The sequence below is a fragment of the Agelaius phoeniceus genome, chromosome 1 (genome assembly GCF_051311805.1).
Source record: "Agelaius phoeniceus isolate bAgePho1 chromosome 1, bAgePho1.hap1, whole genome shotgun sequence".
Taxonomy (NCBI): domain Eukaryota; kingdom Metazoa; phylum Chordata; class Aves; order Passeriformes; family Icteridae; genus Agelaius; species Agelaius phoeniceus.
In genome coordinates, this window is record NC_135265.1 from 106,641,975 (window position 1) to 106,668,253 (window position 26,279).

A 26,279-nucleotide genomic window follows, 5' to 3' on the forward strand; every position below is an offset into this window, starting at 1 on the left:
ATTTTAAATGCTGTAACTAATCTCGTTGCGCAAATACGTTTTGTGCTATTAATTTTTGCATAGGTTTAAAACATTTTAGAAATGGGTGATATATAATAAAAAATACTTAGAAAGATGTTGCTGAAGAAGCAAATTGGTGAGAAACCTGAGCTCACTCAGGAGAGACGGTGGGCCCTTGATCAGTCATGATTTTATTTTACAATTTTCAGTGTTTCTCTGTTTTCAAAATTGAATCCTACGCATGCACGGTTACATTAAACTGTGCAGAAATACCCAGCTAGAAACTAGCTTATGGAAGTTATTTCATCCTGTAAACTTCCATTTTACTTCTATCTTTTGTATCCTGTCTTTAATGCTGAAATCACTTGATTGATATTTTAAAATGTTTCATGTTGTACAGTCAACTTCTGTGAATGTTAAAATAGCCTAAACTGACAAATTTGACTTTCACATTTTAATTCTCAATTTGTGTGAAACTGAAACAAACTGAATCAGAGTTTTAATGCTGTGAATCATCAGCACAGAATCAGAACTTCTAGTTAATGTCAGCATCAGACACAAATTTCCTTTGGAAAAAGTTTATTAAGTCAAAACCAAGACACATAAGAAATCCTAATAAATACTAACCTAATTATATGAACAAGAAAATACTCATGTCTTGCAATATGGTTTGGAATCCGTAACACTTCCCAAGTTACAGGAAGAACTGCCCTGGGATATTAAGTGTAATACTGTTTGGGCATTGGATTTCATCTGTGGGGGTTTTGGTTCTTTTGTTTTGGATATTTTCTTGACAGTTGTTGTTTTGTAGTAGGAGCCCAAATGAAGCCATTTGAGTTTGATGAACAAACCACACAAAGATTCAGGGCAATAGTTATATATGCTGTGGATTATCATATGTTTTAGAGCATGTGTGTTTATATATTAAGTGATTCTTCATCCTCTATTGCTGCATTTTGAGCAATTATTTAATTGGGTATTTTAATGGTGTCATGGTAGTCTCATTTTTCTTATTACATCAAATTGTTTCCACTTCAGGACAAGGATGGAGACAGGGCTGTCCATCATGCAGCCTTTGGTGACGAGGGTGCTGTGATTGAGGTTTTGCACCGTGGCAGCGCAGATCTCAATGCTCGCAATAAGCGCAGGCAGACTCCACTCCATATTGCTGTCAACAAAGGTCATCTGCAAGTTGTCAAGACTTTACTGGACTTTGGCTGCCACCCCAGTCTCCAGGTAAAGTAAATTTTAATGGAGAGTCACTTTTCAGCTACTGAATTGTGTGATTCGCTGCATGTAGGTGATAGAAAAATGATGGTAAATGGGACTGAAAGGAACAGAGATGGTGAAGTTCTCTGTCTCAACCTTTACCCCACCATGTGATCAACTGTAACAAAAATGCTGTTCAGTCTGTTTGTTTTCTTGACAGCTAGATTGACACCTGGTTTATTCTATAGTTGATGCTAATTGGTATTTTCACAGTCTGTAGTTATTTCTAATTGTTAACTTTCCTTCCTGATTAATTACTCCTGTATCGAACCCACAACTCTGTGTTCCTTCTGCAAGCTACAGTTTAGCAGGCCAACAAGACTGTGGAATGTTTTGTTAAAAGAAACCTTTTATTTTTTCCCCAAAATAGACTTATCATTGATAGAACTCTTTAGTCTGATTCACTTTCAAATATTCAGCTTTTTATCTAGAAAGCACTCGTGCAGGATCTCAAGTACCATAATTTCATAGGGAATTTCATCTGTAATGAAGGTGATGGAAGCAGTGGCATAAGTGCAATGTCCTGTTTAGAAGGTAGAGTGGAAATCAGATAAGCAGGTATCCCACTGCTGAATGCAGCTGCATGAACTGCATTAGTAAAATAAATGAGAATGGGTAAGTTTGAAGAGATTGGCATCAGAAAAAGCTGTAGTGGCCTGAGCAAATCAAGATATGCAGTAACAAGACATTGCCTCCTTGCTTTGCCATGTTAATAATCAGTTTTTTTGGGGCTGTATACCCACATAAAAGGAGAGCAAAAACTTTTTTGAAATTAACGAGCATAGTGATTGTTTATTTATCTCCTATATGACTCTTAAGGTACTGTCTTGTTCTTGCTGAGATTGAGCTGTTATATCCATCCAGATCCTGTTTAGTATTTGTTGAACGTAGGTATAATAAGGAGTCTCATGTGCTGAGACCAGTGAAGGGTGATTGTAAGTCACATAGGAACTATGGGTAGCCTAAGTGGATTTACCCGAGTCTAAATTACAGAATTTTGTTTCAGTTGAAAAAGTCAGTGGAATGGTGCAAGGATGCTGCATCTGGAAAATATAATTGGCTATTGAAAAAAATGAACTTTCAGATTCAGCATGTGTGCTGAGGAACTGCGATGTGCAAATGTGAGTAGGTGATTGATTTTGTCAATGAAAACATAGGGGAGTAAGACTGAGGCATGACTGGAATTTAACTGGCCAGCACTCTACTACTGTGGCCACTCACTCTGTAAACATATATTAGTTTGTGATCAGGAAATACTAACATTTAAACCAAATAAAAGCTACATGATTTGGTTCTGGCAAATTGGTTCACACTGGTTCAAGTGCCATATTCTGGCACTTTTTATTTGGCAGGTTTTGATTCTCACTGTAGAGATCTGTTTTTGTACTAGTGTATTGCTAAAATGTTCAGTTTCTGTGTTAGCTTGCAGTTGAGTCAGTGTTGGTGGCAAGAGACTTACATGGTGCAAGAATTTTACTGGAAGCATCAATCTGGAGATTTTGCCCATGTAGCTGGAAGTAAGCTTAAATCGATGTGCTTTCTCGCTGTTAGTCTAGGGCATTTCTCTTCAGTCCAACCATTTGAATCCTTGAATAAGTAATGTACAAAATGCTTCTAGGAGTAACAAGTACTTTTTCCTTATTTGGGATACTTGAAAAATAAAGCATTAAACTACAAGTATAAATTCTTTCCTTGTTCAATTGTGCTCTCAAGTATTATCATGTACCTTGTGTAATATAATCTTGCCATAACAAGTTAAAAGCTTAATATTGGTTTATGACATTGGCCTTTGCTTCATGGAAAGTTATATGCTTCAGTTAAATATATATATATATATATATAGTTATATATATAGCTTATGCTTCAGATATGCCTACTTTTAGTACCTGGATTGCATTTTATTTTGATTTGCTTATGCTTTAATTTCACACTGTCATTTTGGTATTGTCTTCTACATGGTTAATTGCTGGCTAAACTTAGCATTTATTCAAAATTCCATGCCTCCTTTTGCCTGTCTAGTCTTCCCTCTGTCACATTAGTTTTTGTGGCTGTCCTGTTATTTATAAATTGTAATTTGGGCATCCAACTCCATCTGGATGAGCAGCATAGAGAAGTCATTATCTTCCACAGTGTCTTCAGCACTATGGGGTACAAAGCATAGTTCTGGCAATAGTGTGTCTGTACAATGGTGGAGCTCAGGGTGGGGCTTCCCACTGAAGTGTTTGCAAAACTGGAGCAAGATGAGAAGCAGCTTGCTCTGAACTCTGCAATATAGCAGCACTCAGGTCTGGAAGAGCTGTTTTGTGTTTATGCAGTCAGTTTTCCTAGTGATATTTTAACATCTTTTTAATGTGGATGCATGCAAAAATTGACGTAAACTGTTTCTGGTTTTAGGATTCTGAAGGGGACACTCCACTTCATGATGCAATAAGTAAAAAGCGTGATGATATCCTTGCTGTACTCTTAGAAGCTGGAGCAGATGTTACTATCACCAACAACAATGGGTTTAATGCTCTTCATCATGCTGCACTAAGAGGAAACCCTAGGTACAGATTTCTTTTTAAAGATTATTATTTACTGTATGTAAAAGGAAAACAAGTACAGGTGAGGGTAGAACTATGGTATTCTTTCAGAAGGTCCTTACATCTGCATGTAGTTGTATTTCTTAAATGTTGATGTTGCTTAGCTATCTTTCTAATGTTTGGAAGCCCTTACTAGAATGAAGCTAGGAGTCTTCTATCCAGATAACTCCAAATTCCTGAGAAATCTCCTGTCATGGCTATAAAATTTTGCCAATAAAAGTTTTGATAAGTAAGTTAGTAAGATCTTGAAGATGAAATCGTGATATAGGATAAAAATAGTAAATACTGTTATGTTTCCCTTCTTGAGTATTGGAATTGATAAAGGAATTTGAGGTTTTTAGAAATACTTATTTGTGGATAATTATTAAGTAAGCCATACAGTTCTAAAGCACTCAGGATTATTGCAATAGATTATATTTGTCAGTATTTGAAACAGTTAATTATATTTTCATAGAACTGTATTTGAAACAGTTAATTATATTTTCATAGAAGTATATCTAGAAGGAATTTTGTGTTTCAGCTTTTACATAGCAGCTCAACTGAAAAACTTCATTTTAAAGCATAGCTTGTTTTATACTAACTGCATTCTGTATGTCTACATTCAATTTTCAGTTAAGGTAGCTCTTGAAAAATCCTTCATAGACAGAACTTTAAAAAAAACTTGTGTTGCTGATTCCTTATTACACTGTGGATAAATAGTATTTTCCAAAGCTGTCATGCCAACAAGACTTCAATAATACTTTATCCTCAGGTAGAGTATTTAGTATAGTTTACACAAAAGAAGAAATGTGCATGTTTCCTTGTTTACTACTAAATTTGGCTTTTCAAATTGAGAAAAGTTGAGAGAAGTTGGAGAAATAATGCTGTAAGTTTGTATAAATTCCACCCATTATTAATATATGGGATTAAAATCTAGGTTAGTCTCTTAGAACACAGCTATCAAGATTGATGGTTAAAAAGTAAACATAATTAATTATCTATGTTTGTGGAATGGAATCATTTCATGAGGTAAAAGTAGTGGCTGGAAGTACTGATAGGACGAATAAATGTTTACCATTTTCTACAGTACTCATAAAAGGTCTTTATGAGAACATGTGAAGGGAGCTTATTTTTGGCATTCAGAAGACAATTCTTCCAAGTCTCATTTGGTAACTTCTTCCTCTAAAGTGAATTCTTCCTTATATAACAGCATTAGCCTGGAGCACTGTTTCCTGTCTCAGTTACCCTGGTGGGGTATTTTTTGTTTTTGTTTTTGTTTTTTTTCCCTGCAATGCTTTTCCTTAGCTCTTGTGGTAGTTGCTTTGTGTGACCATAATCTCAAGATGAGATGTAGGGAAAAAAATGTTTTTCATGGGCATGTGCTGGAGATTTTTCTGTGGGTGAATATTTTAGAAGTGACAGACCATTCATTAATGGAGGGATCTAAGTTGTAGTTCAGACTGGATCTGTTTGATGATTGGTAGAATGTGAAGTATAGTGCAATTTTAACAAGAATCCTTCCTCCTTTACAAAAGTTTTCATTGGAAGTATTGGAAAACGTTTCCAGTATTAGTGATTTGAATGCTGTGTGGGTTCCCTCCCTACAAGGGATTTCACTAGTATCTAAAACAGATATTTAATATTCTTTTTTGGTTGCAGTTCCATCTGAGCACTGCTCAAGCATGCAGAAAAGGAATTTTGTCTCCCATCATGGAAGGAGTTGTTTAATCTAAAATATCTAATGCTCACAGCATTAGATATTTTACCCATCAGCCTGGGAAGAAATAATTGAAAATGAAACCAAAACAAATCTATTTTGATTTCTCCCTCTGGCAAAAATTTGTCATAATAGTTTCATTCATCTAGGAGTTGATTTTTATATTCCTCAAGACTTCAGTGATACTCCTTTGTTTCATTGCTGATTTTGTAGTTCTGCCACTTGGCTGTTTCTGAATGAAACCCAAGTTTTTGTATTTACCACTTTGTTTTTCTAATCTGATATAGAACAACGTCTATTACTGATCTGTTAAATGCACTAAGCACAAGCTATTTAAAACACTGTTAAAAATAACCCCCTCATCTCTAACTTGTTACTGCTGTGGGTCACAGACAGTGTGTAATAGGTTCTGCTTGAAACCTTACTTCAAGACCTATCTTTCCTCATCTAAGCTTCCCTGCTCCACCTAAACTGGAGTTTTTGTGGCTTCAGGATGTGGTGCCTTATATTAATACAATGCATTAAATTCTCCTTATATTGAAATATATAGATATGTTATGTAATTTCTGTATTATTTTATAAAAGTTAAACACGTATTCATATGTGTGTATAAATGTGTAGGCATTTGTGCGCATAGCTATAATTCTAAAAATTAAAAATGTGCTATATATGCAAGAATTAATGAAGTTCACATGCACCATCCTTGTTAAGGATAATAAAATAAATGCATGTGTTAAATGCATGATTATCACAACAAATGGGGGTGGATTTCTGTAGTATTTTTTCTAGTTGATGTCAAATAGGTATTTGGAACCAATTTCATTTTTAGAGCAAAACTTCTTGTTTCTTGAGTTCTGACCTTTATAAATAATAAGGAGATAAATGTCCCCAGAAAAAAACTAAAAATTATGCTGAGAAGAACATTCCAAAGTTTTTAATTTTTCATATGAAAACAAATACATTCTATTTTAAATGTTTGAATATTGGATAAATAATATAAGAAAGATAGCGATTTATGTCAAATACTGCTGAGATTGTCTCAGCACTTTATCTTCCATGGCAGTTTGGCTGTGTTTTCCACAAGTCAAGGTACAGTGTGTTTCAGAGAGCATCCTATTCTTAGTAGAATATATCTCCTTTTCATGTTTTGCTTGTCTTTGTACCTTGTGAATTGGTACAGAAACAACTTTTGGTTTTTGTGCTGATGTATAATATTGAAATGTAGATTGAATGTTAGTTTATGCTGCAGGTAGCTTTAAACTCGTGCATGGGAGATAGAGCTAAAAAGAAATTTTAAATCAAGTATAGGAAAGTTAAACTTTATTTAATACATGATTTCTTGTTCGTAATTTTTAACTGAGTCAGTCATATTAAAAGTGCATTTATTTTGGACTTTTTTCAAAGTACTGTGAGCCTCAAAGCTTGGCAGACTTTGCCTCTTCAGTGTTAATGAGATTTTTTTCAGACAGAAAAAAGGAGAGTAAAATTTGAAAATACTGTACAGATTGGTTATTTTTGCCACGTTATCATCTCTTGCTTATGTTTGATCTATTCGCATACCTGTGACTTCAGATTTTGAGCTGAAGACATGACTGTGAAGTGTAGGCGTATTTTATATCCGTTGCCCCAGTTAGTTTTAGATTTGCATTGTGTCTTGTGAAGAGAGCTTTATCCACTCTGCAGCTAGCATCTTAAATAGAGGCTGCTCTTGGAGCTGACCTGACTTCACACACGTGTATGATTAGCAATAAATTCTGCTGGACTTTAAATCAAAAAATTAAAGTCCTGGAGTAAGATACAGATTTTAGGTATTGCTCTCCAATAGCAAGAAGTATGTCATCTTTATGTTCCTAAACTGGCAAGCAGGAGATTGTGGTTTAAAATAGAATTGTAATTTTTCCCCATGGTTTTCTTATTATTTAGGAGATCTCAATTTTTTTTTTAGATTTGCAGATGGTTTGAAGGGGTTGGCAGTGAGATTTCTAACTGTAGCAATTTAATTGAGAGGTAGTGTTAATGAGTGTCTTCAGGAAGTGTCTGCAGGACTCACGGGCTGTGTTGTCATGGAGGTCTCAGAGAGACAAGTTCTGAGGAAATGAGAGTGGTACAATTATTTTCTAAACCAGTCAAAGTGGTTTTTTGCTTTTGTATTTGCAGTTCTGACAGTAAATGTAGGTTAAGCTCAGTTGAAGCTAAGTGCAAAGAGAGTCTGTTTTTAAAACCTCTTATTAAAGTATTATGTCAGAAAATGCTTTGGAAGAATACTTTTGTTCAAGTTGGTTTGGAGGAAGAGTATAATCTCCATGAGCAGACCTATTATTAGGTGGCAGATTAGCCTGTAGTTGTTGAGGTCAGTAACAAATTTATTATCTTTAAGTAGTAAATAATGTGCCCGACAGATACAAATGACAAATACAGTTCCTGCCCTGGGGAGTTTCCTTCCTTGTACAACATAAAAAAGGGGAGAGGGATGCCCAGAAAGTAAACCTGCCCTGCCAGTACTGTTCATGATTGTTTCTTTTTGGGTTTTGGGTTTTTTTTGTAAGTTCTGCTAGAAAGGGCACCAGACTTGAGGAAGAATACAAGAGACAATAAATCATTGGGAAGTGTTTATTTCACTGCTTACCTATCTTCTTTATAAATATTGTAAGAGTTGGTTTGTACTGCATATGGACAAAATGTTAAACACCAGTAGCTATTTATTTACAAATACAAACTTGAAATTTTGGAATACAGAATTTGCTACACTCCTGGTTACCTTCCATCTTCAGGCTGCCTAGAAGTTGAGCTGCACTGAAGAGAGGACTACATAATTGCTCTGAGCAGGTTTCGTGTCCAGTTTTAACAACGTCAGAAATCCTGTAGTGATCAATGCATAGCTACAGCTGGTTGAAGGGGACCAAATCCATTGAAGAGGTGATTTGGTTCCATTTTACCAGCTTTAGCAAAGCATTGGAGTGCAGGAAGCTTATAATTCACTAACACATTTTAAAGCACATGAGCAGTGCACAAAGAACACGCGGCTTTCTTCTGTGTTACACAATTTGTTTCTTGTCAATGCAAATTTTTAACTCTTTCCTAATTTGGAGATGGTATAATTAAAAGCTGTATACCAGAAAGGCCTGTACCGATTTGTTCTGTCCTTGAGTATTTCCTTGAAGATATTTGGATGAGTCTTAAATCAAATCATAGTTACAGTTTAAACTTTCTCCTGTCTAGTGTAATCAAATTTTAGAATAGGTTAGAAACTGTAGTCCTAAAGTTTCAATCAGAAATAGATAGAGCTCCCTTACTTCTTTATGTTAAATTTTACTGGGGAAGAACGTTTCAGTTTCCTTGTCACCCTCCTCCCCCCCTTCTCCTCATTCATTTTCTGGCAGGTTCTCTTTTGCAGCTGCTTTTATGCTGTAGTTGGTTAGCACAAATATAAATGCCAAGTGCTTTCAATTCCATTGCTATATCTCTGGTTAGTATTAACTTTTTAGGAATGATTATATAATATAGCAGGATAAATTTAATTTTTTTACCTTGATAGCATATGTAAAAACGTTTAATGCCAGAAAAACACAGCTTTTAAAGATTTATCTGGGGTTGCATCTGATTTCTTCTCAACTAAGGTCCTTAATACAAAATTGTGCGAGCTCACATAGCTTTTTTTTTTTTTATGTCATACTGAATTCTTTCTGAGCTTTGACTGCAGTGGAAATTAGGGGACAACCTTAGTTCAAACCATTCTCTAGTAATGAGTGTGTCAAGGATAGCCGACGTGTGTTTGGTGCATAGTCTGATGATGGTGAGAAGATTTATGTAAATATATTCCCCAACACTATGTATCCTAATAGAAATGTAGCAGGTGTGTCACTTGGACTTAAGCATCAAGATGGCTATAAAATGAGTTTCTATTTTTACCAGTTATAGAGGAACTGTTTTACAGATACAGCTGCTCAAGTGCGCTTTTGGATGGCAATACAGTTTCATGTACTGGCCATATCGGGACAAAAAACGGCTGTGGAAAAAAAGCCGTGTAGCATTTGATAATGTCAGCATCTGTTATCCCTGTCAGTCACACAGTTGAAATGTTTGAGTTACAACTGTGTCAGCAGATGCCCAAAGTTCAACGTGTGCTCAGTTAAAATTGAACAGCTGATCTAAGTGATGGATGTGACATTTTAGAGTGACTGGGTATGTATTCTTAGAGATATGCTAACATGAACTAGCAGGAAGCAATGTCAACATATAATTTTAACTTTTGTATCACTCTGAACTGTCATTTTGTGTCAGAATAACATTGCAATGTTATACAAGGGAGAACACAGTATGATAAATTGTTACCAAAAACCTCTTGGATAAATCAAAGCTGTTAAAAAAATCTGTCCCATTTTATAGAAGAAGCTAAATCAATTGGTGCTGAGCGCAGGAACTCATCAGAAAAAGAGGAAAATGCTTAGCAATTAACCCCTCAGTGAAACTGCTAGTTATACCAAATTGCTTCTGTGAGCATGACTGAGTTTAGTGGCCTTGCTTTATTCAGAAAAGCTACTGCAATTTGATTTGTTTCCCACTCTAAACCAGGTTGTAATTTAGATGTTAAGATACTGTAGCCTTCGTGTCAAAATATCTGCTCCTAAGAGAAAGAGGTTTAAAAAAAGTATTGAAACTTTGCTTTCTTAAGCAGGTAAGGTAATATTTCTGCTTGCATATATATATATATATATATATATGTTAATATGTAGTCTCAGGTGTTAAAAATATCAGGCTGTGGATATTATTAGCTGTTTGAGAATTATGTGAGTATTTAAAAATTAGTTCTCCATCTAAAAATCGTGTGTTGCATTTGTTTATTTTTCTTGTTTGTTTTGGTTGGAGTTTTTTTCCTCACGGACATTTTAGTAAGCAAAGGGCTACAGTTAGAATCTTTAATCTGGGCCAAATGTGCCTATTTATCATGGACATATCCTATTTAATAACTGCTTTTAGAAGGCTACTGTCATGACTAGAAATGGCTGAATTGATGAGTAGGGAGTTCTTTCCTCACATTTTCCCCTTGTTCCTGGATTTGATGTTGAGTATCTTTGCTTAGGGATGCTATGCATCAGTGTATTTTAATTAATATCACTTTTAGAACTTGAGACTATTGTGGAACTATTTCTCATGTAGCTCTTAAAATTTTTTTTATGGCAAATTATCTTGAATTTGGATTTAAAATAAATTCAGCTAATTTGAAAAGAGTATTTAAGATAACTTACCTTTTAGGCTGTAGTTGTCATTTGTGTTTTCATTTAGGAATCTGTCAATAGCTTTAATCCGCTGACTAGCAACTCTGGCCTAGAAATCTCTGTATTGTCACTTTCTGTGCATAAACCTGACACTGCACTTTGTATCGAAGAGCTCAGTGAGCATAATAAGTGCTGATTTGGAGAAAATGTTAACTTAAGTCTTATTAAATTGCAGAAGTTATACTCAATTATTTTGGCTGTCATTTTTTGTAGATTACACTGTAATTTCTTAGCTGTTAATACTTGTCTCAGTTGCAACCTGTGGATTTAATGTTCTATGGTAGATATAAATTTAAATACTACCATGTGAAGTACACAGAACAGGCTGTGATTGCTATAACAGTGGCTTGTTTTTATGAGATGCATTTTGATAACTAGGCTTTTAAGTTTAGTTTAAGATCTATGAAGTGAGGAGTACTGGTAATGATGAATTTTGCAGCTATGCTGCAGTCTTAATTGGTGCATTTCAAGGTTTCATTTCCAGCCTTGCTTTGAATTCTGTTTGCAACTAATATTCTGTTTATCAGCTGTTAACAATTCTTCCTACCCACTTTTATAGTCACTTAATTTAATGTTTTGTGATTTGTTACTAACAAGTATGAGTTATTTTGGCAATACCAGCTGACCCTTAGCAAGCCAATTTGTCACATGAATGTCATTCAAACAAGAGGGAAACCTGTTTCTTCCAGCAGCTGTTTAGTTTCCTCTTACTGGTCGTTCCTTGCCTGCCAAAAATACATACTTCTTTACATTCCATAGCATTGTATGTTCATATGGGTACATAAAGAAGTATGTGCTCTGAGCAGGTACACACAGAGTTGCTTGACTGCCTGTCAGATGAACCTAAAAAGTATTTTGCTGATTTTTCTTCCTGTCATTAGGTAAAACTGGCTGACAGTTCTTTGGAAGGACAACAGTTCTGATAAACTGATGGTAGAAAATAAACTTACTATGCTAACTGAACTTTGCAATGCAATTTACCTGCACAGTGTATTAAAGCTGGACATAGTTCATTATTTTGGGATGGCACTGGTGTTAGAAGTGCTTTTCCATATTTTTGCAGCCTCTTGCTCTTCTAAGTGACCGTGTTTAAGTAGAGAGTTGAATCGCTGGTAGGTTTGCAATGTCTTTTCTTAGAATTCGTAGCTGTAGTCCACTGTAAAAACTTCAGCTTCCTCCCAGGTCTTCTAGCAGATTTTCATGCTGGGGTACAGTTTGCATCTAGTATCCTGAAGGGAAGCACAGACTGATATAAAATAGCAGTTATAAACTTATTTTCTTACCCTAAATCCCACCTCTATGCTTTTTGTATCCCATCCATTATTCTGCAAACTCTTTGCAGGTTTATCCTTATTTCCACTGTATTTCAGAGTGATTTAAAAAACAAAACAAAACAAAAAATAAAGCAAAACAAACAAAAAAAACCCCACAAAAAGCCCAACCCAAACACAAAAGCACATGTCACCAGTGATCCTGCTTATCCTAAAGATGATGACATTGAATTAAGAAAACAACCTCTAACTGCTGTGACAGGATTTGGATTGTTAGGCCGAAGGTCACATGTGAAAGCTAATACCTATTCAACACTTCTGCAAGCAGCTTTTCTCATTTTTTAAAACTGACACTCACCTGCTTCAGTCAAAGTCTTGTCCACCCTTGAAATATTTATGACAGCTAAAATAATTAACTAAAAAATTAATCCAAACCAAACAAAAAAACCTCATAGAAACAAAGCCCAAGTTTTGTAAGATTTTGTGCGACTTGGTTTGGAGCAGTGGTTAAATATTTGATGTGCAATATAGCTTTGACTTCTGAAGGACTGTCAGATATAGCTTATGGTTGCTTAATCTGTATTTCAGGAGTTGGTTTGGGTTACAGTAATGAGTAAGCTTTGTCTGTATAGCATTAGAAGCTGAATTTAAAATAAGCTGAACAATTAGTAACTGTAATAGTTGTAAGGAAAGCTGAGAGCAGAGGAAGTAAGAATTTCTGCAGCTCATGACAAAAACCTAGTGCAGCTGATAGAGAGCAAATCAGAGTGTAGCAGTAGCTAGCACAGTAGTACAAGGAGAATCAGCAATGCAGCATTAGAATCACAGCAGTCACATTCTAGTTTTTAAGTAGGCTGTTTTCATGTACGTCTGATATAAAGCACCTTGAAAATTTTGCCGAGACCTATTTGAGAGCTCAGCATTGCACTACCACACTGTTTATTAGGTTTTCTTTTTCAAGTTTGTGCATTTTTAGTTGTGCTTAGGAAGATAAGAATATATTTCACTGAAATGAACAACCAGTTAATGGCATTGCAATTTACTAGTTTATCTTCTTTAAAAAGAATTCTACCTACTAAGCAAGTTGGGATTTGGTTTTTTTGGTTTCCTCCTTTTTTTTTTTTTTTTTTGCTATGAAATTTGGACTAACAGTTGTTTTCTTTCAACCTGCTCTTTACACTACAAATGCTTGGTACTTTAGCACACTCAAAATTAAGCTGTTCCCAGAGTAGAGGGATTAATACAACAATTTAAAAAACAGTCTAGTAATAAAGATATACATGCAGAAAGTCATAGGCATCCTTTAAACGTGCAGAATAATGCAGGTCTCCTGATGTTCTGTTACCTGTAAGCTTAGTATCATGCAGCATTTGCAGTTGGAAGAGAGGTAATGACCTAGAGACACATCAGCAGCAGCCATCTCATCCTGAGTGCTCTCACTCTATTCGCTGAATCAGCTCTTCGTTACATGGGAGGGGGAGGCAAGGGGGGGCGAATGTCGGTGCATACAGTACCTCACCACCTTAAATAGATAAAACTTAAAAGAAAAATAAAAGGCATGAACATGAGTGCCTAATTGGCACCTTCTTCCTTTCTTTTGGATGCTAAAATATGGATGATGTTGTATAGAAATTATACCTTATGTCTGCTGGACTGAGAGTTAAGACTCCAAGGATAGATGCTAGGAAGCCAAGGGAAGGTGAACTTAGCCCACTGTCAGATGAAGATAATCACAGGCAAAAAGAAAAATAAAAACCCAACAAAAGACCAAAACCAAGCCCCCAAAAGTTGGAGTTGCTTCCAAAAAAAAAAAAATTAGAAAAAGGCACCAAAAAAATAGCGATCGTCTCCCCCCTCCCCCGGCAAATATTGGTTTCTTCTAGTTCCTTAGATATTGCACTGCATCTTTTCTTGCTTGAGGTTATGTTTCCAGGCTTAACTGTAGGCAGGTCTGTGTTGAAGCTACTTTCCATCTTCAGAGGTCAAGTCTGCTCGCGAGGTCAGGGCTCCCGCACACACACTACAGAAGTCACCAACCGTATTTCCCACTTAGAGGGCACGAGCAAAACTGTTACGGCTTTATAGGCAGCTAAGCATTTGAAACATGCACTCCCAGGCAAACAGGCTCTCTTGTGCCTCTCTCTTCCCTGACCATATTTAGTCAACCATTGCAAAAAATAGTCTCTCAGCTGTCGATTGTCGATCCGGCAGCGAAGGGAGCCTCTATCCGGCTCTCTGCCTATTGATTGTGCAGCCTGCACTTCCACCGCCGCTTAGCCATTTGTCCCCAGGTTTTTTTAGCACTGCCAAATAAAGCTCTCTCTCATGTTTCCAGTTAGATTTCCCAGGTTTTCACTGAGCTTGCGCTGCTACTAGTAAACCCTGATGAGGTTGTCACTATACTTAGAAACGTTTGGGGCGGGAGGGGGGGGAGGAGTGGGAGAGGGAAAAAAAAAAAGGCAGCCCTGCTAGTAACAAGGCAGGGACTTCACACAGATATAGAACAATAAATATCCTGCGCTGCCATGGCAGGTTGTGTAACCTGGTTTCTTGATCACTGAAAAATGCCGTGACTAACGTGTCGATTAACCCAAGGTCTGAGCAGCCTCAGTCGAAGTTTTCAATTGCAAATCATACAGTTATTTTATAAATAAGAAGTCAGTGCCCATTTGTAGCCCTGCATTTCCATATTCAAATCAAGTTAGAAATTATTTTTAAAAACTTTAATTAGTAAATTCATATCATTCCATACCATTACGTTTAATAATGCCATAGTATTTTGTTCCTAATGCTTATCTATAGAATTGCATCTAAAGAAAATAAAGACATTTATAAATTAGGTGCTACTGTTCTTTAAAAAAACTGAATCATTTTAGAAGAAAAGAAAAAAAGAAGAAATCAAGGGAACAGCTCATTGCATTAATCTTTCATGTTTACAAAATTGGCTCATGGCAAGACTAATAACTGCACATTCAAAATATGAAGAGAGATTTTCATATTCATGGGGAGTATATGAAATGTTTTCTTTAAAAAAGAATAACTGAAATTTAGCATTTAAATACAACAGTTGGGAACCCAAATACTTCAAGACTTTGTATTTTGCAGACAAAATCTTTGTTTGGGAGCAAGAAGGATGAAAAAAGTGAAAATATGTCAATCTAAAATGAAACAAACTTATTAAATCAAAATGCCATTCAATTAATATTGATGTAATTAGTAGTTACAAAGTTCAGTATGGTAGGGTAGAGAGTGAATTGCAAAGTCCTGAGCAGACCAGTATATTGGATTTATACTTCCCTTGGTGCTTCTTTTTGTGTTGATTTTATCCTGTGCTTGGTTACTGCTTACCCTGTAGGTTCTGTTGCTTTCTGCTTCAAGTCACATTTTTTCTTTTCTCTTTTTTTTCATAATTATACACTGAAGACAAAGTGTTGTGCACTACATTCTTGTGAATTCCATGTAAATGTATATACCTCGTTGTTTCTTTGTTTACATGTATATTGAAACTGATTTTTCAAAAGCAAGAGATGCTTGAAAATCTGAGAAGCAAAAAGAAGGAAACAGCCTGCCTTCTTAAACTTTTACTAACTAGACCATTGGTCAGATATGAATTCTATCTGCAACTCTCAATTCAAGGTACAGTGTGCTCAGTAGTACCAGTCTAAGGTAATAATCTCTTCCTGTTGCTTGTTCCTGAGAAATAGAAACTTCCTTCTTCATTCTTCCAGTGGTTCTCTGTACTGCACAGTGAGTATGCTGTGAATCAGATCAGGGAGCTGATTTGGCTTGAAGTTGGGTGCTGACGTGCACTTACGATCTTATGGTTGCTAAAAATAGTGCTGTCCTGCTCCTGTGTTACTTCTTGCACTATGTTGGTACAAATGTTTCTTTGGCTTCACAGTGAGCAGGCTTGGAGTACTATTCCATATGAGAAATAATCCAGCAGAAGGGGATGACCTTTCAGATGCTGTGTCGGGACCACTTTTTGTGGGAGCTTTTTTTGAGCAGAGGTGGTAGTCAACAGGACAAGAAAGAGATTTAATAAAATGTGGTTTTTCTTCTGTTGTGTTGTGAAATGCATGTCAGACTACTCAGTCTTGAAGGAAAACTTTGCCATAGAAGCTAGCTTTAAATCTGAATTGTTCCTTCAACTATTTGAGGCTCTAACAGGAGGCAGGTGAATGGGTTTAGCTGAGCCAGGGTTAGGAGTCTGGAGAGGAGTATGTGGAGGTGGAGGTGGTGCGTGTGTATGTGGAGAATACTTCAAGCCAGGATTACTGTAAAATACATTATAAAACCATGTCATACTGAGACAGTGGAAACCTCAGTTGAGGGAGGAGAATGGCATGAAAGTAGAAAAACCTGTAATAGAAAGTGCAGTGAATCATTACAACCTCTGGTGAGAGGATTGCTGGTAAGTTTATGCTGATCTAAGACTTTGCTTCTGGAAAGGGCGGTCTGCCCTCCCTGCAGCTCTGGCTGTGTCATTCCCTTACTCCTATTGCTTCTAGTGATCATGAAGTTGCGGGGTAGGTTGGAATATCTCATTGATCTGTCTGAAAGCAAACTTGCCAAATCAGGAGTCTGGCAGGTTGTTTCACTTGCTAGAAAATTATGTGTCTGTACAGACAACATAATGCAGGAACTGAAGTGCAGGGAAAAAAGTGGGATTGTAGAATTTAAGTTAAATGTGCTTATGTGGGTTGTGGAGTAGCCTTTCTATTTTTTTCTACCTAAGTATTTGTTTCTATAAAACCTTAACAAATACACCCTGAAAGGCTAAACAAACAAATCCACCCTACCACGATTCCACAAGCCTTCAACCTTCTTCATTTGTCTCATTCTGCAGTCAAATTGCAGTTGTTTGCAGAGAATCTTCTCTAGTTTTTGTTCATGTTTTTTTAAAACAGGGTGCAAGGATGTTTTTGCAGTTAAGACTGCTAAATCTGGAATTTTTTTATACAATGAGGCGTTGGCCTCATCTTGTTTACAAGTACTTTTATCTTGTAGATTTTCCAAATAGATCTGTTATTGTATGTTGCATTCTCAGATAGTACTGATGAGCATCTGCAAAAATTCTGTGAGCAAAGTACTGCATAAAACCCAACATTTTATATGTAGGTTGGTAATGAATAATACCCATATGCTAACTTTTCATCATAAGAATAATTTTTTTTTGTATGTCTAATGTTGGTAACTGGTGTTGAAACAAGTGCTCTGTGTGGCTGAAAGTAAATTAGTGTATTGTTCAGATCTGTGCCATATCTTATATTGCAAATACACAGTTCATGCTGCTGAATTTCCATGGCAAGGGCTGGAATGAGATGATCTGTAAGGTCTCTTCTAACCCAAGTGATTCTGTGGTCCTATATATGTTAAGCTGTGGTTCCAGACTCTCTAAAAACCTGAAATAGAAAAAAAAAAAAGTGGCAAGATCATGTGGCACTACTCATGTGGCAAGATCAAATAAAGATGCATGCAACAGCAGCATTTGCTGTTACTCTTCTGCATCTCAAATTAAACGTAGCACCATATTAGTGGATGTTCCTTTGACCAAATCACTTGTAACTATTAGAGTCTAGGCTGTCATTTTATGGGGATGAATTGGGCAGTATAAGCCAAGGTACCCCCAGCAGCTGCACCTGGGAAAGCAGCAGATACCTCCATCTCAGCCCCCTATGCACACATGAGCCTTCTCAGTCCTTTTTGACTGAGCACGTGTTTAGCGCCTAGAAAAGAAGCAATAGTTTGCTTATCCCTATTAAAGCTTTGCAGATAACTCCCTCAACAATTCTCACTGGAGTTTTTATCTTCTTGTTCCATTAGAAATGTTCAGAAGTTGCAAATGGGCATCCAGGTGCAAAAGGCCCAAAATCTTTTTATGAGCTTCCTGTTAAGCTGAAAATACTGCAGACCAACAAATACCAAAGCTTGCCTATTACAAGGCAAGCTTGCCTATTACCTTTTTTATTAGTGATGCTTTAGTAGTAATGTACAAATAGCATAGTAATGGCATAAGTTCAGTGTTTCAATTAAGAGTTTTAAGTATTTCATCAGTAATCTTTGCAGCTCCTCAGACAGCCATATAATCTGTTACAGTTGAATACACTGAAGATGATAGTTTGAAAAGTTTTTTTCAGGTGTTTGCATGATCAGGGATACTAATAGATTATTTCTTGATCTTTGCAGTACAACTACAGTGAAAGCAGTCTGTGGTTCGTTTAATGTATGCAAGATGAAAGCCAGTTTTCACATCTATGTTGTGGTCTTCAAAACAGAGCAATACAACCCAGCTTCTTCTGTAATACTTCATGGGGAAGAGTGAATCATGAATTATGTGTAATTGGCAACATTAACTCTCTAATGTGACTTTTTATGATGTATGCCTGTTCCAGTGAGTGCTGCTCTGAATGGTAGCCACTTAGCTGTCAAAATTTTGGCAGGAGCTCTAGAAAATCCTGTAAAAATTGAAAGAAACTACCTCTCATCTAATGAGGAGGAGGATGCAGCCACTGAGCTGAATTTACCATTGTAGCATATTAACATCTTGCAGAATTTTAAGGTGTCATTCCATGAAACAGTCCTCCTAGCCTGCTGTCCTGTAATACAGCATGGTCTGAAAGAAAGATATAGTCTTTTTCTGAATAAAAAGAAACAACTGAGTAGTGGTTCCTGACCCTTCAGTGATTTGCTGTGAACAGTAAGATAAAACTGTATTCCATACAGACGCTATTTGTTTTGGTAGTCCTTCTGCTTTTCCAGTAAGACCAATGTATCTTAAAAGCATTCAGAAATGTAGCACACATCTCATTTTTCTGAAAGCAAGATATCTCCAAATATTTTTCAGTCAAACTTCAGATAAAATTTTTTCTGGTGTAAGACAGCAAACTAAAGATTTGAAAGAGGATCTGGTAAGGATAACATTCACATATTAAGATGAGTGATTTTTCTTCACAGCACACAAAATGCTGAGTCAGTTGGTTTCTTATTTTTGTTTCAAAGATGAGGTGTATTAAAGAAATGTCAATAGTATTTCTGAAGTACATTTACATATTGAGAAATCTGATAAAGTGTGTCAATGGACTTCAAATTTTGTTTATCTGTAGAACTGGCAATTTTCTTATTTCCTTACTGAAAAAAAAGGATATAAAATATCATTGAGTTGGTTAGAACAGTTTCTTGTTTAGTGACTAGAGCTACTTTGGAGACATGCTGGCTGTAATTGGTGTTGATGTCCTTCCACAGTGTTCCTCAAGTTGTAGTTGCAGTTTTAAGAAAAATTTCTTGTTGGTCTTTTTTGTTTCTTTGTTTTGTTAGGTTATTGTTGCCCCACCTTTTCCTCATTGCTCACAGTCATATTGCTTCTGTCAGTCATAGGGAATTTTCAGGAATTTTTTATTGTGTTTTTTAGACTATCCACAGTAGATAAGAGCTTTATGGGGTCTTTAGAAGCACTGAGCATGGCAGGTGAAGATAAAGAGCTTACATGACATGATGCCTTGTGGGAAGCCACTATAGGAGGCTTGTTGTGCTGTTGGGACTGTGTGCTTTGTAGTAGCCCAGCATTCTGAAGGGCTGGTGTGTTTGTGTGCCCAGATACCAAGCAAACCATAGTGCTCCAGACATGCTCCCCTAAAGCAGCTAAACACAGTTCTGATGGTGCCAAGATTTGAAGATATGGCATCATTGCATTACAAAATAGACTATGTTTATCAGTGCAACTTTATACTGGTTAATTTTGCCACATTTCATAAAGCTTTGGTAACTTGAGTTTTATTAAATTATATCACTAATTTTGAAAAATCCTGCATAAGTGAATCTCCCAAAGAATTAATGTTGCCATTGTTTGGTTTTTTTCTGAAGTATTCTAGTCTTTTCTTCCTAGCACATGAGAGAGCTGTAGAAAGTGTTATGAATAGAAACTGAGCAATGAGCAATGTACAGTCTGATAAGTGTTGTTGTCTTATATTGCTGTGTTGTAAGTGATTTGGACTGTGAGGAAGTGAAAAGCAATCTGCCACAAAAACAAATAATCCTAAGAGGCTGAAAATGGCTTCTGTCCACTCTGAGGAGGACAAACATCCAGAGCAGTCTGGCTATGGATGCTTCTCGTAGCAGTTGGTTTCCTGTGGGTTTGTATGACCTTGTGCCTTGAAAATGCAGCTGGTTAGTTGGGATTCCTGTTAGTTGGGATTCCCCAGACTCTGATTCTGGAGACAAAAAGTGTCACTTAATGTGCCATTCTGGCAGCTGCAGCATAGGTGTGAAACCAGAGGTTTATGTTGTGCACTCAGTAGCAGGAGAACATGGAGATACTTGTTAAGCAGAGTCTTCTTTGGGAGCATTTGAGCAGAGAGTAGGAAGGAATGCACTTCCTTACGGTTACCTCACAGACTTCTCTGCTTTCAAGGAAGGCCTATTAGGGTGATCTGTGCCCAGACACAACTTGTAGGGGTTTTTTATAGGGAACTCATTGGCTTGTTCTAAAAGAGAGCTTAGGAGTGAATACTACTTCACCTCAGTGTGTATGTTCAAGGCAACATATGATTGGAATGAACTGGGAGTTCAGTTTGTACTTGATGGGGCCGTCATTCATACCTTATGAGGGTATTTTTAAGTAAAAGCTGAGAGGTTCGATTCATGAGGCTTTTTCTGAGGATTATTGAGATCCCACATTTTTGATACCAGAGCTCTTGAAGAACTCTTTAATTTAGATACATTATCTGCCTTGCAATGCACTGTGTGACTGAGTGCTTCCACTTGCATTAGCAAGGATTATTTGGATTTTAAAAGTTTGAATTTTGTGCAGAAGCCGTGTTTCTCCTGTAGATATCATGTTCCTTCAACAGTAGGGAAACATCAGATGACAGAAGAGGTTTCTTGGCACAGGATTGTAGCAGTTTCTGGTTTTGTGTTTGTCTTTAAGGAACTGTCATAAGGGAGCTGCATATGCTGTTTATAAAGATAAGACAATAAGGGGTTTAAGTTTGGTAACTTATGTATTCCAAAAGCTAAGTGAAGACATGTAAGCTTATGAAAACTGTATTTCTCAGAGAATACAAGATTGAGCAATTTGTTTATCTAGCATTGTGTTGTTAATACCCTTAACTGAAGGTTAACTTTGGACTTTATGGATTTTAGTCTGCTTTAATACTTGTAGTAATCAAGTTGCTTTTCCCCACCCTACTCCCTGACTACCAGACACTGCCATGGTATGTTATAGTCAACCATTATATTTTAAGAAAATATCCCACTAGTCCTAACTTAACAGTTTCAGCATTTATTTTGTCTGTGCTTAAGAGATCTTCCTCCATTTTCTTTCCTAGAAACTGAGTTTTAACTGTTACAGCCCATGGCATCAGTTTATAAAGTGATGATTTTAAAGAAATCTAATGTAGTAGAACTTGGTCATTAAATACTGAAGTATTTAATGGATGCTATAAAGATTTTGAGGGAGAAAATTCTTTTCTCTACATTTCAGAGTTTGTTTGAATGCTTCTTTAATGTAATTTTTATTGCTAGATAGCAATCTTCTAAAAAACAAACCCAACCCTCGCACTGTTCCAGGCATTGTATGGTTTGTTTATGTGCTTTAATGAGAAGGAAATGAACATGAAAATATTCTGCTTTGGAACTGTTGGTACAGCTTTTCACCCACTCTCTCTGTTTGAAAAAAGATTAAAATTATTTTAGCCACTAGTACATAGTTCTGAGAATTAATGTTGTTCTACTGTTGTCACTCAGCATACGTTGTAGGGGTGTTTATGCCATCTCTGCTTATGCTTTTCAGCGCAATGCGCGTGTTGTTGTCCAAGCTACCACGACCGTGGATTGTTGATGAGAAAAAAGATGATGGTTACACAGCCTTACATCTGGCAGCTCTTAATAATCATGTGGAAGTGGCTGAACTTTTGGTGCATCAGGTAGGACTTTTCTCAGGAGGATTTAAATGTCATGCTTTGGTTAACCATCTGATGTGAAAATAGTTGGCTGCTTTACGCCTGCAGTCGCAATGCAGAAGCAGTGGAGGAGGGAAGGACGTGTTGAGCTGTAAAGGTCAAATTTGCCTTTGAGATTGTTACAATGGCCTAATGGTGCAGAGGGACTGAAAAATTGGATACCTAGTTTCATTCAACAGATCAACATCTGTACAGTGAATAATTAAGTATTTAATCATTTCTGTTCTCAAATCCCCTAACTAGGAATTGTATTCAGGGTCATAGTCGGTGTCCTAATGGACTGCCTTGCCTGTAGATGAGTTGCTGGGGTGATAATGCTCTAATGTTTTGAATATCTTGCAGGGCAATGCTAACCTGGATATCCAGAATGTTAACCAGCAAACTGCTCTTCATCTTGCTGTTGAACGACAGCATACACAAATTGTTAGGGTAAGTATCTTATTTGCAGTAAGCCATATGGTTAATGGCATTTGGCTAAAGCTGATGGTGGCTGTTAAAATATGAATACTTCATGAACGTTCAGAAAATTATTTGACAACATATAGTCACTGCATGTTTGTTTGATTGGATTTTGTTTCATTCAGAAGCCTGCCAACTTGCACAGAAGGTCAGTCAGCAATATGAACGCTGCTTGAAGCATGCTAAATTTTTGTACATGTACATTATGGTTTCCTCTGTGTGGTTGCCAATTCCAGCATCCCTTCTTGTTTAGTAAGGAAGAATGTGTTCGGCTGTTACTTGTCTGAATCTTGTGGTGCTGTAAGGGAATCTTCAAATAGCATTTCTGATGCCTCCTGCTGTATGAGTAATTGTTCTTGCTCATAGCTTTTGCAAATTGTAACACGAAACATCTTTTATGACCTTAACTCCTTTTCAGTCACTGAGTGTTTGACATTCCATGCTCTTAGCTTGGGAGACCTATAAGCAGTGAACAGTAGTGCCCTATTGGTGAAAGGAATGCTATCCTAGTTTTTTGCTTGCATGGTTGCAAAAGTGAACGCTTCAACTTAACAAAGCTTTGTTGCTACACAGGAAGTGTGATGAGTCTGGCGTAGCTTGCTGTTTCTGGCCTGTGTGCACTGTCATACAGGACCTGTGTGACTGTTTGCCTTGCTACTGTGGGATTTTGAGGCTCAGGGAGAGCACTCACTGCTCTCAGAGTGAATACATCAACCTGGCCTTGGCCTTGGATGTAATTTTTTTTCTTGATGGAGTCATCTTGTATGGAAAACTGTCTCTTATTCAGGCCTACACAGAATTGTTCCCCTATGCAGACCTGCATTCTGTTAAGTGTTATTTAGCCATAAGGTTTCTCCAGCTCTGCGGGCTGATGGGTGTGATCCCGTTACAGTGAAACATGTGATATGGCCCTATATCTGGAACTGCTTGCTACCAGAAGAATGGTTTCCTAGAGTCAGTGCCACTTGCATCCTGCAAGCTATTTGGCAGCTGTGTTTGGTGAACTCTGTGCCCTTCTGGAATTTACACAGTACCTGGGAATACAATATTAATGTAGCAGATGAGCAGGAAGGTAGGCACGTAGAAGAACTAGCATGTGTGTTTCACTGACATGCTTATATCTGAGAATGTTCAGGTGAATGACCCTGTAGAGTATCCATTTTTCAGAACTGGATTAACTTTAAGAAGTCCTAAAATAGCTCACGTAGCCATGCAAAGAACATGTTGGCTCCATATTCCAAAACTAATTCCTATTGGATAGCTTCCAGGGCTGGGTTTGTACCCTCAGGCATTTGTGGAATAGTGATCAAAGGTAGCACGGTTCTTTTAAAAGTCCTACTGCCATGACAAAGGGCAATGGTTTGCTTTTTTTTTTTTAATTATTTTTTTAAACTTCTGCAAAGACTCTGAAAATCTGTGGTAGTCAAGGATTCCAGGAGAAACTCAAAGCAGTAAAGAGCTAGTGGTAGACACAAGATATGAATATGAGAAAAGAAATTAGTCCAGAGTAAATCCATTTAGAGAGTGTAAGAAGTTGAGACTAGACTGTGTCAGCTATTAGCTGGTATTCTTGATTTCACTTGTGGAAGAGAAGTTTGGGGAAAATGATAAGCTGCAAATAATTGCAGGCAGATACTTTCTTGAAAATTAGGCTTTCAATTCCTTTTAGCCTGTTCTGAAGTTTGAAGTTCTTTGATTCTGAGAAACTGAAACTCCTTGCAAGCATGTGGGTTCCAAAGAGGGAGATCCCTCTTTGTATATTCTTGGTTTTGGATAATGCCTTTTGTCTCTACTGCTAATCCCAATTTTGCAGAGTAGCAGAAGCTCAAAAACTGAAGTTAAAACCTCAGCTGCTGCCTACAGGCTTCTGAATGGTGACAGTGATGGGGTTTAATTTTTAGGGGCAGTTGGTATTTTTTTGTCAGCATGTGTTGCTTTGTTTTGTTCAACAGTGTATTTAAGAAAGTTCTGGTGGGTTGAATTATGGAAGGGCCGTATGCAAAGGCCATAGGAATAGGAGGGCCTGTGCAGCCTTGTGCTTGTTTTGTGTCATGTGAATAGGAACGGGTGTCTAAAATTAGCCTTAGAGACAAGTCTTACAGTTCATTACTTTCCAAAGTGTTCTGAGAGACTTTTGAATAGTGTCATTGGTTTTTATGTCTTCTCCTGAATTAGGGTTTACCAAAGTACATGCTTAACTACTTTGCTTATGCGAGGACACTGTAAATTAAGTTGTAAAGTTTAGTATGGTGTGAAAATTATGATTTTTGAGGTCATTGAAACCTAATAGTAAAGAATATATACCTATCTCAAGTATTGTACATATTGCTTTAATAAATTACATTGTTTGTAGGCTGTCTTATACAAATTAAAGTCTAAGGAAGTAGAAAGGATCCTCTTAAATTATGTCTTTTGTAGCATTCAGAGCACAGGCAAGCATTAGCCTTCTGCTGAAATAAGCTTGATATTTGAGACAGATAAATGCATTGGTTGAAGGCTGAGCTCCAGGTAAGGAAAATGAATTTAAATTAATTAAACTGTGAATTGTAGCAAGATAGGAGTAGCCCTTTTGAACCTCCTAGAGAATCCTAAACCATAATTTTTTGAAATTAGTTCTAAAAGGGAGCTTTTTTTTTTTTTTTTTTTTAATTTGGTTCTCTCTCTTTTCAGCTCTTAGTTCGTGCAGGTGCTAAATTGGATATTCAGGATAAAGATGGGGATACTCCCCTGCATGAAGCCCTGAGACACCACACCCTGTCACAGCTCCGCCAACTCCAAGACATGCAAGATGTGGGCAAGGTAGATACTGCTTGGGAGCCATCAAAGAACACAGTAAATAAAACACATTTATTTATTCCTTTTTTTTCCCCTGTATATTTGTCTCTTGGTCTACTTCTGTACTGTTGGACTGGGTTTTGGCAGCATAAGTTTATGTAGACATTCTGCATTAAACTGCAGTGTAGGCAGAAATCATATTGTTCTATGTGGCTTTCCACATGAAGTCATTACCTTTTTTGAAGAAAAAGGGTTATGTAGCTCAAAAATATTTCTACAAATTTATCTTCTGTAGTGAACATGGATGGCTGCCAATAAATCAAAGTAGCTTTTTTGGAAAGAGAATTCAACAGTATTACAGTACAGAATAAGACTGAAATAGTTTTCTGTGATTCAGCGTCTTGCATGTCTTTATAATTTTAGTTGCTTAGTTGCTTCTCTAACTTTCTGAAAGTATTTTCAGTTAGAACGGGCATTCTTAATTTTTTATGTTTATTGAGATGTATATTTTTGACAGATTTCACTTCAGAAATTGTGCTGTAGTAAGGCAATAGTCAAAAAGCCTCCAGGTAATAAAAGTCAAAATGTTTTACTGAAGAAAAGAAACTCTCACACCCAAAAAGCTGTGTGAACCCCATATATAGAGATGATGTTTGTAGTTTACCTGAAAAACAAAGGAGAAATAAAATTACGGAGCAATTCAGCTTGAGAAAAAGAAACAGGTTTTTCTTTAGATATTAAAGATGGACAAAATAGTGGTGTATCAGAGCTACTGAACCATTAGTTATTAGTATAATGTTTTTTCTGATTTTAACTGAGGGTTAAAATTAGAAATTTTTTTGTTGTTGCTTGTGTGTTTCATTAAGAAAAATACACCAACTTTATGAAAAGTCTTTGTTCAAAACAATAATTCCACTGTACAATTTTTTTTTCAAATTGGTTACTGAGTCTCACTGAAATACACTGGAATAAGCCTTGAAAGAGATTTGAAA

At 36.7% G+C, this 26,279-nt stretch overlaps 1 protein-coding gene and 1 long non-coding RNA gene across 4 annotated transcripts in view; one reads left to right on the forward strand and one right to left on the reverse strand.

The window, feature by feature from the left end:
- MIB1 (MIB E3 ubiquitin protein ligase 1) overlaps positions 1–26,279 on the forward strand; it is a 77,570-nt gene that overhangs the window by 29,653 nt on the left and 21,638 nt on the right. For 2 of the 3 annotated variants that reach the window (XM_054631029.2, XM_077184804.1), the window contains exons 11-15: positions 1,039–1,236; positions 3,664–3,815; positions 21,885–22,017; positions 22,396–22,482; positions 25,183–25,344. In XM_054631029.2, coding sequence (XP_054487004.1) covers positions 1,039–1,236; positions 3,664–3,815; positions 21,885–22,017; positions 22,396–22,482; positions 25,183–25,344 — 732 coding nt within the window. The remainder of the gene's footprint in view (positions 1–1,038; positions 1,237–3,663; positions 3,816–21,884; positions 22,018–22,395; positions 22,483–25,182; positions 25,345–26,279) is intronic. The other variant, XM_054631037.2, reaches the window with a different exon arrangement.
- LOC143695066 (uncharacterized) lies at positions 8,144–14,377 on the reverse strand. Its single transcript, XR_013183951.1, has 3 exons — positions 13,733–14,377; positions 13,440–13,631; positions 8,144–12,052 (listed from the first exon to the last, which is right to left on the reverse strand). It is a non-coding gene; the product is annotated as an uncharacterized LOC143695066 (long non-coding RNA).